The sequence below is a fragment of the Schistocerca nitens genome, chromosome 8 (genome assembly GCF_023898315.1).
Source record: "Schistocerca nitens isolate TAMUIC-IGC-003100 chromosome 8, iqSchNite1.1, whole genome shotgun sequence".
Classification (NCBI taxonomy): Eukaryota; Metazoa; Arthropoda; class Insecta; order Orthoptera; family Acrididae; genus Schistocerca; species Schistocerca nitens.
The window spans coordinates 577,623,606-577,640,436 of record NC_064621.1 but is presented as its reverse complement, the minus strand read 5'-3'; the positions used below and the strand labels follow the sequence as shown (position 1 = coordinate 577,640,436).

Genomic DNA, 16,831 nt, shown 5'->3' with positions numbered 1-16,831 from the left:
CTCCTGGTAGACAATACAAATGGCATGCTTGGAACAAGAGTACCATAAGGCTGTTTAGCCAACAGTCCTGTAGTCTCAGTAATACTCCAAGTCTTCCAAGCCAAAATGTTAGCATCTGGAAGTGCTTCAAGGCCACCATAATCTGCTTGGTTGCCCCATACAACAGCCAGTGTCAGCCATGTACTACCTCCAAACACTGCTTGTACATCACATGTAAAGTTGAGATGGAGTCCACGAAAAACATTAGGACCTCCAATCAATTGTTGCTTATTAAACTGCCCAGCCAAGTCATTATGAAAGGCCCTCAAACTGCGATACACAGGCACACTGCGCCGCCAGCGACGGTGGTAACCACGTCGCAGAGGCATTGCTGTGGCACGTTAACACAAGGGAACGTAGCAAGCCAATACTCAGCGAGACACCCAGAGCTATGTGTCCGCACTCCTCGACGTTCGCAGAGCGAATGACGCTGAGCGCTGCGGCGCAGCTGGACGCCAGCACATCCTATCGCACCACAACTTCCCCTCGCCACGCGCTCGCCAAGCGCCTGCGCGCCTTATCAGCCGGACTGCCGCAACCGGAAGTGAATTTTAGCGCAACGCGGGCCTAGTAATATTAGGGACCGCGTTCGCCCGGCAGCCTCTCCAGTGCAGCATTTAACTTCATCTTTCTCCTGGTAGACAATACAAATGGCATGCTTGGAACAAGAGTACCATAAGGCTGTTTAGCCAACAGTCCTGTAGTCTCAGTAATACTCCAAGTCTTTGAAGCCAAAATGTTAGCATCTGGAAGTGCTTCAAGGCCACCATAATCTGCTTGCTTGCCCCATACAACAGCCAGTGTGAGCCATGTACTACCTCCAAACACTGCTTGTACATCACATGTAAAGTTGAGATGGAGTCCACGAAAAACATTTGGACCTCCAATCAATTGTTGCTTATTAAACTGCCCAGCCAAGTCAATATGAAAGGCCCTCAAACTGCGATACACAGGCACACTGCGCCGCCAGCGACGGTGGTAACCACGTCGCAGAGGCATTGCTGTGGCACGTTAACACAAGGGAACGTAGCAAGCCAATACTCAGCGAGACACCCAGAGCTATGTGTCCGCACTCCTCGACGTTCGCAGAGCGAATGACGCTGAGCGCTGCGGCGCAGCTGGACGCCAGCACATCCTATCGCACCACAACTTCCCCTCGCCACGCGCTCGCCAAGCGCCTGCGCGCCTTATCAGCCGGACTGCCGCAACCGGAAGTGAATTTTAGCGCAACGCGGGCCTAGTAATATTAGGGACCGCGTTCGCCCGGCAGCCTCTCCAGTGCAGCATTTAACTTCATCTTTCTCCTGGTAGACAATACAAATGGCATGCTTGGAACAAGAGTACCATAAGGCTGTTTAGCCAACAGTCCTGTAGTCTCAGTAATACTCCAAGTCTTTGAAGCCAAAATGTTAGCATCTGGAAGTGCTTCAAGGCCACCATAATCTGCTTGGTTGCCCCATACAACAGCCAGTGTGAGCCATGTACTACCTCCAAACACTGCTTGTACATCACATGTAAAGTTGAGATGGAGTCCACGAAAAACATTTGGACCTCCAATCAATTGTTGCTTATTAAACTGCCCAGCCAAGTCAATATGAAAGGCCTTCAAACTGCGATACACAGGTACACTGCGCCGCCAGCAACGGTGGTAACCACGTCGCAGAGGCATTGCTGTGGCACGTTAACACAAGTGAACGTAGGAAGCCAATGTTCAGCGAGACACCCAGAGCTATGTGTCCGCACTCCTCGATGTTCGCAGAGCGAATGACGCTGAGTGCTGCGGCGCAGCTGGACGCCAGCACATCCTATCGCACCACAACTTCCCCTCGCCACGCGCTCGCCAAGCGCCTGCGCGCCTTATCAGCCGGACTGCCGCAACCGGAAGTGAATTTTAGCGCAACGCGGGCCTAGTAATATTAGGGCCCGCGTTCGCCCGGCAGCCTCCCCAGTGCAGCATTTAACTTCTTCTTTCTCCTGGTAGACAATACAAATGGCATGCTTGGAACAAGAGTACCATAAGGCTGTTAAGCCAACAGTCCTGTATTCTCAGTAGTACTCCAAGTCTTCCAAGCCAAAATATTAGCATCTGGAAGTGCTTCAAGGCCACCATAATCTGCTTGGTTGCCCCATACAACAGCCAGTGTGAGCCATGTACTACCTCCAAACACTGCTTGTACATCACATGTAAAGTTGAGATGGAGTCCACGAAAAACATTTGGACCTCCAATCAATTGTTGCTTATTAAACTGCCCAGCCAAGTCAATATGAAAGGCCTTCAAACTGCGATACACAGGTACACTGCGCCGCCAGCGACGGTGGCAACCACGTCGCAGAGGCATTGCTGTGGCACGTTAACACAAGTGAACGTAGCAAGCCAATGTTCAGCGAGACACCCAGAGCTATGTGTCCGCACTCCTCGATGTTCGCAGAGCGAATGACGCTGAGCGCTGCGGCGCAGCTGGACGCCAGCACATCCTATCGCACCACAACTTCCCCTCGCCACGCGCTCGCCAAGCGCCTGCGCGCCTTATCAGCCAGACTGCCGCAACCGGAAGTGAATTTTAGCGCAACGCGGGCCTAGTAATATTAGGGCCCGCGTTCGCCTGGCAGCATCCCCAGTGCAGCATTTAACTTCATCTATCTCCTGATAGACAATACAAATGGCATGCTTGGAACAAGAGTACCATAAGGCTGTTTAGCCAACAGTCCTGTAGTCTCAGTAATACTCCAAGTCTTCCAAGCCAAAATGTTAGCATCTGGAATTGCTTCAAGGCCACCATAATCTGCTTCATGGCCCCATACAACAGCCAGTGTGAGCCATGTACTACCTCCAAACACTGCTTGTACATCACATGTAAAGTTGAGATGGAGTCCACGAAAAACATTAGGACCTCCAATCAATTGTTGCTTATTAAACTGCCCAGCCATGTCAATATGAAAGGCCCTCAAACTGCGATACACAGGTACACTGCGCCGCCAGCGACGGTGGTAACCACGTCGCAGAGGCATTGCTGTGGCACGTTAACACAAGTGAACGTAGCAAGCCAATACTCAGCGAGACACCCAGAGCTATGTGTCCGCACTCCTCGAAGTTCGCAGAGCAAATGACGCTGAGCGCTGCGGCGCAGCTGGACGCCAGCACATCCTATCGCACCACAACTTCCCCTCGCCACGCGCTCGCCAAGCGCCTGCGCGCCTTATCAGCCGGACTGCCGCAACCGGAAGTGAATTTTAGCGCAACGCGGGCCTAGTAATATTAGGGCCCGCGTTCGCCCGGCAGCCTCTCCAGTGCAGCATTTAACTTCATCTTTCTCCTGGTAGACAATACAAATGGCATGCTTGGAACAAGAGTACCATAAGGCTGTTTAGCCAACAGTCCTGTAGTCTCAGTAATACTCCAAGTCTTCCAAGCCAAAATGTTAGCATCTGGAAGTGCTTCAAGGCCACCATAATCTGCTTGGTTGCCCTATACAACAGCCAGTGTGAGCCATGTACTACCTCCAAACACTGCTTGTACATCACATGTAAAGTTGAGATGGAGTCCACGAAAAACATTTGGACCTCCAATCAATTGTTGCTTATTAAACTGCCCAGCCAAGTCAATATGAAAGGCCTTCAAACTGCGATACACAGGTACACTGCGCCGCCAGCGACGGTGGTAACCAGGTCGCAGAGGCATTGCTGTGGCACGTTAACACAAGTGAACGTAGCAAGCCAATGTTCAGCGAGACACCCAGAGCTATGAGTCTGCACTCCTCGATGTTCGCAGAGCGAATGACGCTCAGCGCTGCGGCGCAGCTGGACGCCAGCACATCCTATCGCACCACAACTTCCCCTCGCCACGCGCTCGCCAAGCGCCTGCGCGCCTTATCAGCCGGACTGCCGCAACCGGAAGTGAATTTTAGCGCAACGCGGGCCTAGTAATATTAGGGCCCGCGTTCGCCCGGCAGCCTCCCCAGTGCACCATTTAACTTCTTCTTTCTCCTGGTAGACAATACAAATGGCATGCTTGGAACAAGAGTACCATAAGGCTGTTTAGCCAACAGTCCTGTAGTCTCAGTAATACTCCAAGTCTTCCAAGCCAAAATGTTAGCATCTGGAAGTGCTTCAAGGCCACCATAATCTGCTTGGTTGCCCCATACAACAGCCAGTGTGAGCCATGTACTACCTCCAAACACTGCTTGTACATCACATGTAAAGTTGAGATGGAGTTCACGAAAAATATTTGGACCTCCAATCAATTGTTGCTTATTAAACTGCCCAGCCAAGTCAATATGAAAGGCCCTCAAACTGCGATACACAGGTACACTGCGCCGCCAGCGACGGTGGTAACCACGTCGCGGAGGCATTGCTGTGGCACGTTAACACAAGTGAACGTAGCAAGCCAATACTCAGCGAGACACCCAGAGCTATGTGTCCGCACTCCTCGACGTTCGCAGAGCGAATGCCGCTGGGCGCTGCGGCGCAGCTGGACGCCAGCACATCCTATCGCACCACAACTTCCCCTCGCCACGCGCTCGCCAAGCGCCTGCGCGCCTTATCAGCCGGACTGCCGCAACCGGAAGTGAATTTTAGCGCAACGCGGGCCTAGTAATATTAGGGCCCGAGTTCGCCCGGCAGCCTCTCCAGTGCAGCATTTAACTTCTTCTTTCTCCTGGTAGACAATACAAATGGCATGCTTGGAACAAGAGTACCATAAGGCTGTTTAGCCAACAGTCCTGTAGTCTCAGTAATACTCCAAGTCTTCCAAGCCAAAATGTTAGCATCTGGAAGTGCTTCAAGGCCACCATAATCTGCTTGGTTGCCCCATACAACAGCCAGTGTGAGCCATGTACTACCTCCAAACACTGCTTGTACATCACATGTAAAGTTGAGATGGAGTCCACGAAAAACATTAGGACCTCCAATCAATTGTTGCTTATTAAACTGCCCAGCCAAGTCAATATGAAAGGCCCTCAAACTGCGATACACAGGCACACTGCGCCGCCAGCGACGGTGGTAACCACGTCGCAGAGGCATTGCTGTGGCACGTTAACACAAGTGAACGTAGCAAGCCAATGTTCAGCGAGACACCCAGAGCTATGTGTCCGCACTCCTCGATGTTCGCAGAGCGAATGACGCTGAGCGCTGCGGCGCAGCTGGACGCCAGCACATCCTATCGCACCACAACTTCCCCTCGCCACGCGCTCGCCAAGCGCCTGCGCGCCTTATCAGCCGGACTGCCGCAACCGGAAGTGAATTTTAGCGCAACGCGGGCCTAGTAATATTAGGGCCCGCGTTCGCCCAGCAGCCTCCCCAGTGCAGCATTTAACTTCTTCTTTCTCCTGGTAGACAATACAAATGGCATGCTTGGAACAAGAGTACCATAAGGCTGTTAAGCCAACAGTCCTGTATTCTCAGTAGTACTCCAAGTCTTCCAAGCCAAAATATTAGCATCTGGAAGTGCTTCAAGGCCACCATAATCTGCTTGGTTGCCCCATACAACAGCCAGTGTGAGCCATGTACTACCTCCAAACACTGCTTGTACATCACATGTAAAGTTGAGATGGAGTCCACGAAAAACATTTGGACCTCCAATCAATTGTTGCTTATTAAACTGCCCAGCCAAGTCAATATGAAAGGCCTTCAAACTGCGATACACAGGTACACTGCGCCGCCAGCGACGGTGGTAACCACGTCGCAGAGGCATTGCTGTGGCACGTTAACACAAGTGAACGTAGCAAGCCAAAGTTCAGCGAGACACCCAGAGCTATGTGTCCGCACTCCTCGATGTTCGCAGAGCGAATGACGCTGAGCGCTGCGGCGCAGCTGGACGCCAGCACATCCTATCGCACCACAACTTCCCCTCGCCACGCGCTCGCCAAGCGCCTGCGCGCCTTATCAGCCAGACTGCCGCAACCGGAAGTGAATTTTAGCGCAACGCGGGCCTAGTAATATTAGGGCCCGCGTTCGCCTGGCAGCCTCCCCAGTGCAGCATTTAACTTCATCTATCTCCTGATAGACAATACAAATGGCATGCTTGGAACAAGAGTACCATAAGGCTGTTTAGCCAACAGTCCTGTAGTCTCAGTAATACTCCAAGTCTTCCAAGCCAAAATGTTAGCATCTGGAAGTGCTTCAAGGCCACCATAATCTGCTTCATGGCCCCATACAACAGCCAGTGTGAGCCATGTACTACCTCCAAACACTGCTTGTACATCACATGTAAAGTTGAGATGGAGTCCACGAAAAACATTAGGACCTCCAATCAATTGTTGCTTATTAAACTGCCCAGCCAAGTCAATATGAAAGGCCCTCAAACTGCGATACACAGGTACACTGCGCCGCCAGCGACGGTGGTAACCACGTCGCAGAGGCATTGCTGTGGCACGTTAACACAAGTGAACGTAGCAAGCCAATACTCAGCGAGACACCCAGAGCTATGTGTCCGCACTCCTCGACGTTCGCAGAGCAAATGACGCTGAGCGCTGCGGCGCAGCTGGACGCCAGCACATCCTATCGCACCACAACTTCCCCTCGCCACGCGCTCGCCAAGCGCCTGCGCGCCTTATCAGCCGGACTGCCGCAACCGGAAGTGAATTTTAGCGCAACGCGGGCCTAGTAATATTAGGGCCCGCGTTCGCCCGGCAGCCTCTCCAGTGCAGCATTTAACTTCATCTTTCTCCTGGTAGACAATACAAATGGCATGCTTGGAACAAGAGTACCATAAGGCTGTTTAGCCAACAGTCCTGTAGTCTCAGTAATACTCCAAGTCTTCCAAGCCAAAATGTTAGCATCTGGAAGTGCTTCAAGGCCACCATAATCTGCTTGGTTGCCCTATACAACAGCCAGTGTGAGCCATGTACTACCTCCAAACACTGCTTGTACATCACATGTAAAGTTGAGATGGAGTCCACGAAAAACATTTGGACCTCCAATCAATTGTTGCTTATTAAACTGCCCAGCCAAGTCAATATGAAAGGCCTTCAAACTGCGATACACAGGTACACTGCGCCGCCAGCGACGGTGGTAACCACGTCGCAGAGGCATTGCTGTGGCACGTTAACACAAGTGAACGTAGCAAGCCAATGTTCGGCGAGACACCCAGAGCTATGTGTCTGCACTCCTCGATGTTCGCAGAGCGAATGACGCTCAGCGCTGCGGCGCAGCTGGACGCCAGCACATCCTATCGCACCACAACTTCCCCTCGCCACGCGCTCGCCAAGCGCCTGCGCGCCTTATCAGCCGGACTGCCGCAACCGGAAGTGAATTTTAGCGCAACGCGGGCCTAGTAATATTAGGGCCCGCGTTCGCCCGGCAGCCTCCCCAGTGCACCATTTAACTTCTTCTTTCTCCTGGTAGACAATACAAATGGCATGCTTGGAACAAGAGTACCATAAGGCTGTTTAGCCAACAGTCCTGTAGTCTCAGTAATACTCCAAGTCTTCCAAGCCAAAATGTTAGCATCTGGAAGTGCCTCAAGGCCACCATAATCTACTTGGTTGCCCCACACAAGAGCCAGTGTCAGCCATGTACTACCTCCAAACACTGCTTGTACATCACATGTAAAGTTGAGATGGAGTCCACGAAAAACATTAGGACCTCCAATCAATTGTTGCTTATTAAACTGCCCAGCCAAGTCAATATGAAAGACCCTCAAACTGCGATACACAGGTACACTGCGCCGCCAGCGACGGTGGTAACCACGTCGCAGAGGCATTGCTGTGGCACGTTAACACAAGTGAACGTAGCAAGCCAATGTTCAGCGAGACACCCAGAGCTATGTGTCAGCACTCCTCGATGTTCGCAGAGCGAATGACGCTGAGCGTTGCGGCGCAGCTGGACGCCAGCACATCCTATCGCACCACAACTTCCCCTCGCCACGCGCTCGCCAAGTGCCTGCGCGCCTTATCAGCCGGACTGCCGCAACCGGAAGTGAATTTTAGCGCAACGCGGGCCTAGTAATATTAGGGCCCGCGTTCGCCCGGCAGCCTCCCCAGTGCAGCATTTAACTTCTTCTTTCTCCTGGTAGACAATACAAATGGCATGCTTGGAACAAGAGTACCATAAGGCTGTTAAGCCAACAGTCCTGTAGTCTCAGTAGTACTCCAAGTCTTCCAAGCCAAAATGTTAGCATCTGGAAGTGCTTCAAGGCCACCATAATCTGCTTGGTTGCCCCATACAACAGCCAGTGTGAGCCATGTACTACCTCCAAACACTGCTGGTACATCACATGTAAAGTTGAGATGGAGTCCACGAAAAACATTTGGACCTCCAACCAATTGTTGCTTATTAAACTGCCCAGCCAAGTCAATATGAAAGGCCTTCAAACTGCGATACACAGGTACACTGCGCCGCCAGCGACGGTGGTAACCACGTCGCAGAGGCATTGCTGTGGCACGTTAACACAAGTGAACGTAGCAAGCCAATGTTCAGCGAGACACCCAGAGCTATGTGTCCGCACTCCTCGATGTTCGCAGAGTGAATGACGCTGAGCGCTGCGGCGCAGCTGGACGCCAGCACATCCTATCGCACCACAACTTCCCCTCGCCACGCGCTCGCCAAGCGCCTGCGCGCCTTATCAGCCAGACTGCCGCAACCGGAAGTGAATTTTAGCGCAACGCGGGCCTAGTAATATTAGGGCCCGCGTTCGCCCGGCAGCCTCTCCAGTGCAGCATTTAACTTCTTCTTTCTCCTGGTAGACAATACAAATGGCATGCTTGGAACAAGAGTACCATAAGGCTGTTTAGCCAACAGTCCTGTAGTCTCAGTAATACTCCAAGTCTTCCAAGCCAAAATGTTAGCATCTGGAAGTGCTTCAAGGCCACCATAATCTGCTTGGTTGCCCCATACAACAGCCAGTGTCAGCCATGTACTACCTCCAAACACTGCTTGTACATCACATGTAAAGTTGAGATGGAGTCCACGAAAAATATTAGGACCTCCAATCAATTGTTGCTTACTAAACTGCCCAGCCAAGTCAATATGAAAGGCCCTCAAACTGCGATACACAGGTACACTGCGCCGCCAGCGACGGTGGTAACCACGTCGCAGAGGCATTGCTGTGGCACGTTAACACAAGTGAACGTAGCAAGCCAATGTTCAGCGAGACACCCAGAGCTATGTGTCAGCACTCCTCGATGTTCGCAGAGCGAATGACGCTGAGCGTTGCGGCGCAGCTGGACGCCAGCACATCCTATCGCACCACAACTTCCCCTCGCCACGCGCTCGCCAAGTGCCTGCGCGCCTTATCAGCCGGACTGCCGCAACCGGAAGTGAATTTTAGCGCAACGCGGGCCTAGTAATATTAGGGCCCGCGTTCGCCCGGCAGCCTCCCCAGTGCAGCATTTAACTTCTTCTTTCTCCTGGTAGACAATACAAATGGCATGCTTGGAACAAGAGTACCATAAGGCTGTTAAGCCAACAGTCCTGTAGTCTCAGTAGTACTCCAAGTCTTCCAAGCCAAAATGTTAGCATCTGGAAGTGCTTCAAGGCCACCATAATCTGCTTGGTTGCCCCATACAACAGCCAGTGTGAGCCATGTACTACCTCCAAACACTGCTGGTACATCACATGTAAAGTTGAGATGGAGTCCACGAAAAACATTTGGACCTCCAACCAATTGTTGCTTATTAAACTGCCCAGCCAAGTCAATATGAAAGGCCTTCAAACTGCGATACACAGGTACAATGCGCCGCCAGCGACGGTGGTAACCACGTCGCAGAGGCATTGCTGTGGCACGTTAACACAAGTGAACGTAGCAAGCCAATGTTCAGCGAGACACCCAGAGCTATGTGTCCGCACTCCTCGATGTTCGCAGAGTGAATGACGCTGAGCGCTGCGGCGCAGCTGGACGCCAGCACATCCTATCGCACCACAACTTCCCCTCGCCACGCGCTCGCCAAGCGCCTGCGCGCCTTATCAGCCAGACTGCCGCAACCGGAAGTGAATTTTAGCGCAACGCGGGCCTAGTAATATTAGGGCCCGCGTTCGCCCGGCAGCCTCTCCAGTGCAGCATTTAACTTCTTCTTTCTCCTGGTAGACAATACAAATGGCATGCTTGGAACAAGAGTACCATAAGGCTGTTTAGCCAACAGTCCTGTAGTCTCAGTAATACTCCAAGTCTTCCAAGCCAAAATGTTAGCATCTGGAAGTGCTTCAAGGCCACCATAATCTGCTTGGTTGCCCCATACAACAGCCAGTGTCAGCCATGTACTACCTCCAAACACTGCTTGTACATCACATGTAAAGTTGAGATGGAGTCCACGAAAAATATTAGGACCTCCAATCAATTGTTGCTTACTAAACTGCCCAGCCAAGTCAATATGAAAGGCCCTCAAACTGCGATACACAGGTACACTGCGCCGCCAGCGACGGTGGTAACCACGTCGCAGAGGCATTGCTGTGGCACGTTAACACAAGTGAACGTAGCAAGCCAATGTTCAGCGAGACACCCAGAGCTATGTGTCAGCACTCCTCGATGTTCGCAGAGCGAATGACGCTGAGCGCTGTGGCGCAGCTGGACGCCAGCACATCCTATCGCACCACAACTTCCCCTCGCCACGCGCTCGCCAAGCGCCTGCGCGCCTTATCAGCCGGACTGCCGCAACCGGAAGTGAATTTTAGCGCAACGCGGGCCTAGTAATATTAGGGCCCGCGTTCGCCCGGCAGCCTCCCCAGTGCAGCATTTAACTTCTTCTTTCTCCTGGTAGACAATACAAATGGCATGCTTGGAACAAGAGTACCATAAGGCTGTTAAGCCAACAGTCCTGTAGTCTCAGTAGTACTCCAAGTCTTCCAAACCAAAATGTTAGCATCTGGAAGTGCTTCAAGGCCACCATAATATGCTTGGTTGTCCCATACAACAGCCAGTGTGAGCCATGTACTACCTCCAAACACTGCTTGTACATCACATGTAAAGTTGAGATGGAGTCCACAAAAAACATTTGGACCTCCAATCAATTGTTGCTTATTAAACTGCCCAGCCAAGTCAATATGAAAGGCCCTCAAACTGCGATACACAGGTACACTGCGCCGCCAGCGACGGTGGTAACCACGTCGCAGAGGCATTGCTGTGGCACGTTAACACAAGTGAACGTAGCAAGCCAATGTTCAGCGAGACACCCAGAGCTATGTGTCCACACTCCTCGATGTTCGCAGAGCGAATGACGCTGAGCGCTGCGGCGCAGCTGGACGCCAGCACATCCTATCACACCACAACTTCCCCTCGCCACGCGCTCGCCAAGCGCCTGCGCGCCTTATCAGCCGGACTACCGCAACCGGAAGTGAATTTTAGCGCAACGCGGGCCTAGTAATATTAGGGCCTGCGTTCGCCCGGCAGCCTCTCCAGTGCAGCATTTAACTTCTTCTTTCTCCTGGTAGACAATACAAATGGCATGCTTGGAACAAGAGTACCATAAGGCTGTTTAGCCAACAGTCCTGTAGTCTCAGTAATACTCCAAGTCTTCCAAGCCAAAATGTTAGCATCTGGAAGTGCTTCAAGGCCACCATAATCTGCTTGGTTGCCCCATACAACAGCCAGTGTGAGCCATGTACTACCTCCAAACACTGCTTGTACATCACATGTAAAGTTGAGATGGAGTCCACGAAAAATATTTGGACCTCCAATCAATTGTTGCTTGTAGATCAATGTTTTTCGTGGACTCCATCTGAACTTTACTTATGATGTACATGGAGTGTTTGGAGGCAGTACATGGCTGACACAGGCTTTTGTATGGGGCAACCAAGCAAATTATGGTGGCCTTGAAGCATTTCGAGATGCTGACATTTTGGATTGGAAGATTTGGAGTATTGCTGAGACTACAGGAGTGTTGGCTAACCAGCCTTATGGTACTCTTGTTCCAAGCATGCCATTTGTATTGTCTACCAGGAGAAAGAAGAATTTAAATGCTGATGAGTACCTGTTTTTGTGGGCGAAAGTCGGCAATGGCAATTGTAAAAGAAAGATCAATGGTGACTGCATGTTGTATTATAGACAAGAAAGTGTGTATGGTCCTTTCCTTATCTCTATACCTTATGTCCCTCCCTTTTTTTATTCAAAAAATATGTTCACTTTTTGTTTCTGTGGCAGTGCCGCTCTTGTTTGCTCGCTAGGTGGGTGACCCTCTCCCCTCTGGTAGCAACCTATTTTATTGACTACTTTGAGGAAAGAGAACTTGATTCGGCAGAACTCAGCCAGAGAGTCTTCTGGCGATATGTTGATGACACTTTTGTAGTGTGGCCCAATGGTGAAGAAGAACCTCATGGTTTTATGCCACCGAAGGTATATGGTCTTCGGAAGATTCATAAGATAGAGATTCCGTTGCGGCCGATCGCCAGTAATATCGATGCCCTCACGTATCATTTGGCTATACGTCTTGCCTGTTTACTGAGACCTTTGTGGGGAATTGCGCGCATCACGTTCGCAACTCTGCTGACTTCATCAATAGACTAAAATCGCTTCAACTCAGTGAAACTGACATTAGTGAGCATCGATACCCTCTCACTTTTCACTAAGGTTTCTCTTATGGACTATTTGTTATTCATCAGCAATAAGTCCACGAACGATATAAATGCACTTTTTCATCATGTCCTTTCCTCAACCTAGTTTTAATTTAACAATGAATTTTTTGAGAGAACTGACGGTGTTGCCACGGGCAGTCCCCTCTCCCCTCTGGTAGCAAACTATTTTGAGGACTACTTTGAGGATAGAGAACTTGATTCGGCAGAACTTAGCCAGAGAGTCTTCTGGCGATATGTTGAGGGCACCTTTGTAGTGTGGCCCTATGGTGAAGAACTGTCGTGTTTTTTTGCAACTTAGGAAGTCAGTCCACAAGAACATCAAATTGACGATACAAATAGAGACGGATCGTTGCTTACCGTTTTAGGACGTCTTTATCGTAGGAAAGTTGATGTATTACTGTGGAATTCTGTCTACTGTGAGTCTACACATTCGGACTTCCCTCTGGAAACCTCGAGTTGCCATCACCCTTCACAAACTACCGGCGTCCTTAGAACGGTGGTTCACGGGGCACATGATATTTCTGATAGAGGCAGTCTTACATAGGAGCCAGAACATCTACAGTCGACGTTCGAAGATAATGGTTACTCAAAACATCAGATTACTACAGCGCTAAGGAGGAAGACACGTGACCGCCCACAACATCAACAAGATAAGGAGCTGTTCAAGTCTAGGGTGTTCCTTCCATACGTCGGCAACCTTCCTTCTAAAGTAGGCAGTATCTTAAGGAAACGCCAAATTAAAGTAACATTGCGGTCAGCGGCCAATGTAAGTGGTCTTCCCGGTTCGGTAATGGACGAGCAGGTACTCCTGAAGTCCGGAATTTACAAAATTCCTTCCCAGCGTGGCAAAGCTTACATACGTCAGACGATATGCACCGGACATGAGAGGTGCATCGAACATGAGCGCCACACTCGCCTTTCGCAGCCCAGTAAGTCGGGCGTAACTGAGCGTTGTATTACCAGATTATGAATTATCCGACCACAAAAATCTTGTCCCCGACGATATCCTTCTGGTACTGAATAATTAAAGAATGTGTGGAAATACATCTAGCAGAAGATAGTGTAAATCATGATCGTGGCCAACTGGACAGTGCTTGGGACCCGGTGATCATAATTTCTTCTGAGAAAAAACATTTTATTCGTAATTGCACATCTAGTGACATCTGACGATTGTTTTTAACGCCGGTAGCGCGCATTCCGACACTGGGCAGACATGTACTTTCACCTTTACGTATGCTCCTGCTCGCCACAGGCAATGAAAATTAGGTCCATCACTTCAAACCTTGAAAAAACAGGCTAATAAATGGAGTGGTGACACATTACGTCATCTCCGACGACACAGTTTAAGACCGCAACCTCGGTTAAATTATGGCAGCTGTCTTCTGGGACTCTGAAGGGGCTACTCTATTATTCGTCCTCTTTCGTTGTGCAACGACGAACTCTGAAGTACATTGTACTACCCTCAGGAAATCGAAGAAACGGCTTCAGAGTATTCGTCGATGCAAAAATTGAAACGAATTTCTCCTTCTCCATGAGAACTCGAGGCCTCGCATAAATTTGCGCAAGCGAATAGAGCTGACGCAGATTCATTGGATGGTTCAAATGGCTCTGAGCACTATGGGACTTAACATCTGAGGTCATCAGTCCCCTAGAACTTAGAACTACTTAAACCTAACTAACCTAAGGACAACACACACATCCAAGCCAGAGGCAGGATTCGAACCTGCGACCGTAGCGGTCACGCGGCTCCAGACTGTTGCGACTAGAACCGCTCGGCCACACCGGCCGGCGCTTTATTGGAGTGTTCTTGCTCATCCACCCGACTGACTGGATCTCGGGCCTTCCAACTTCCACCTGTTCCGCCCAATGAAGGAAGCACTCCGTTGGAAGCAGTACGTGGTTGTTGAGGAAGTTACTGACGCGGCAAGATGTCGGCTCCGATGTCGGCTAGTAGAGTCGTATCATGGGGGCGTACAGGTTGCGTAAGGCCGTCGCATTGAACGGAGATCAAGTTGAAATCGTTGGATCTAGTAGACGAAAGGGTGGAGAATCTTAAAAAAACCAACCTCCTTTTAGGAAAAAAATATTTTGCATACTTACTTACGTTCCTCACGTGATATAATTTATGCAAATTTTTGGTGCACACATCATTCTAATACAGAGATTAATGGCTGAGAGAGTATAATTCGTCCTTAGCTGGCGGACGATCGTATTATTGTTCAGAATTCTGTAAATAGTTTGGACAGGTAGAGAATAGAAGCTTTAGGAGTGTGGTGCTACAGAAGAATGCAGAAGATTAGATGGGTAGATCACATAACTAATGAGGAGGTATTGAATAGAATTGGGGAGAAGAGGAGTTTGTGGCACAACTTGAGTAGAAGAAGGGATGGGTTGGTAGGACATGTTTTGAGGCATCAAGGGATGATCAATTTAGTATTGGAGGGCAGCGTGGAGGGTAGAAATCATAGATGGAGACTAAGAGATGAATACACTAAGCAGATTCAGAAGGATGTAGGTTGCAGTAGGTTCTGGGAGATGAAGAAGCTTGCACAGTATAGAATAGCATGGAGAGCTGCATCAGACCAGTCTCAAGACTGAAGACCACAACAACATTCTGTTTCTGTACGATTCTTTGTGGGAGAGCACCGGGAACCAATTCAGACCTGTCGTGATGTACCCTACTTACGTTAGTTATTCACCGATCACTATTTTAACATTAGAGCAATGAGGTACGTATCAGTGTCATTTACGCCAGTGAAGTTTCCATTTTTGCCACTTTCATTCAGCTCGTTTTTGAACCGGTTCTCGTGATTAACTGAGCGGAGCTGTAGCGGTAAAAGTTATAAACTTATACTACGTAACTCATCAGAAGGCAGAAGCTTTTTTGGAACGGTTTACTTACCTGCTGGCGCGAGCAGCCACCACGAGAGCGGCAGCAGCAGCAGCAGCGGCGGCGGAGGCATGCTCTGTATGCTACATGGCGTCCAGCTGCCGAGCGGTCACTCCTGCAACAAGGGAAAACAGTCCCACACACGTCACAGCTAGGCAACGTTAACCGTCTGACTTAACCGTATCACTTAACCTATTCATTTAGAAGCACTGATTGCTGGTGACATTATACAAGGGTCGTAAAGTAAGCAACAGAACATTTTTTTTTCCTGAAAGCAGGTTGCTTTTATTCGATATTCCAGTACACCGTAATATTCTCCACTCGTTTGGCTACAAAATCCTATTTCTTCTACACAATCTCCGTTTAATGCGACGGCCTTACGCCGCAACACTTGGAGGGCCTCCATGCCCGTAAGAAGCCACTCCATTCAATCGCGTCGGAGTTAGCGTCTTGCTGCTTCAAACACCTCTCCAACATGCACGTATTGCTTCTCGCGGAGTGCATCCTTCATTGGGCGAAACAGATGGTAGTCGGAACATGCAAGAGATGGGCTGTAGCGTGGATGAGGAAGAAGAGTCCAATGAAGTTTAGTGAGCTCCTTTCGAGAGTGCTGACTTGTGTGAGACCTTGCATTGCCATGAAGAAAAGTTGGTTTTCATCTTTGTGGCGGCGAAGACAAAAATGGTTAAAATGGCTCTGAGCACTATGGGACTTAACATCTGAGGTCATCAGTCCCCTAGAACTTAGAACTACCTAAACCTAACTAACCTAAGGACATCACACACATCCATGCCCGAGCGGTCGCGCGTTTCCAGAGTGTAGCGCCTAGAACCGCTTGGCCACTCCGGCCGGCGCGGCGAAGACACTGAATTCGTTTCTTCAGTTTACTGATGGTAGCACAATACACTTAAGAGTTGATCGTTGCACCACAAGCAACGAAATCAACCCCTTCAGAGTACTAGAGAACCGTTGGCATGATATTTCCGGTTGAGTGCGCGGTTTTTAACATTTTATTCGGAGGAGAGGAGGCGTGGCGCCATCCATGCATTCCTGTTTTGTTTGCGCTCGATATGATGAAACCATGTTTGGTTGAAATGGCTCTGAGCACTATGGGACTTAACTTCTGAGGTCATCAGTCCTCTAGAACTTAAAACTACTTAAACCTAAGTAATCTAAGGACATCACATACATCCATGCCCGAGGCAGGATTCGAACCTTTCACCGTAGCGGTCACGCGGTTCCAGACTGTAGCGGCTAGAGCGCCTCGGCCACTCCGGCCGGCGAAACCATGTTTCATTGACTGGAACGATATTCCACATAATACGGACACGATCAGCCTCTTAACGCGCAGCAATTCCACACAGATAGTCCTTCGTTGCTCTTTATGTTCTTCTGTTAGGC

The 16,831-nt window shown here is 50.0% G+C and overlaps 1 protein-coding gene across 1 annotated transcript in view; it reads right to left on the bottom strand.

The window, feature by feature from the left end:
- The window catches only part of LOC126198887 (zwei Ig domain protein zig-8-like), a 657,506-nt gene that overhangs the window by 196,640 nt on the left and 444,035 nt on the right, over positions 1-16,831 (bottom strand). Inside the window, exon 3 of the mRNA XM_049935496.1 lies at positions 15,443-15,545. Within this exon, the coding sequence (XP_049791453.1) occupies positions 15,443-15,503 (61 nt within the window). The 5' untranslated portion in view covers positions 15,504-15,545. The remainder of the gene's footprint in view (positions 1-15,442; positions 15,546-16,831) is intronic.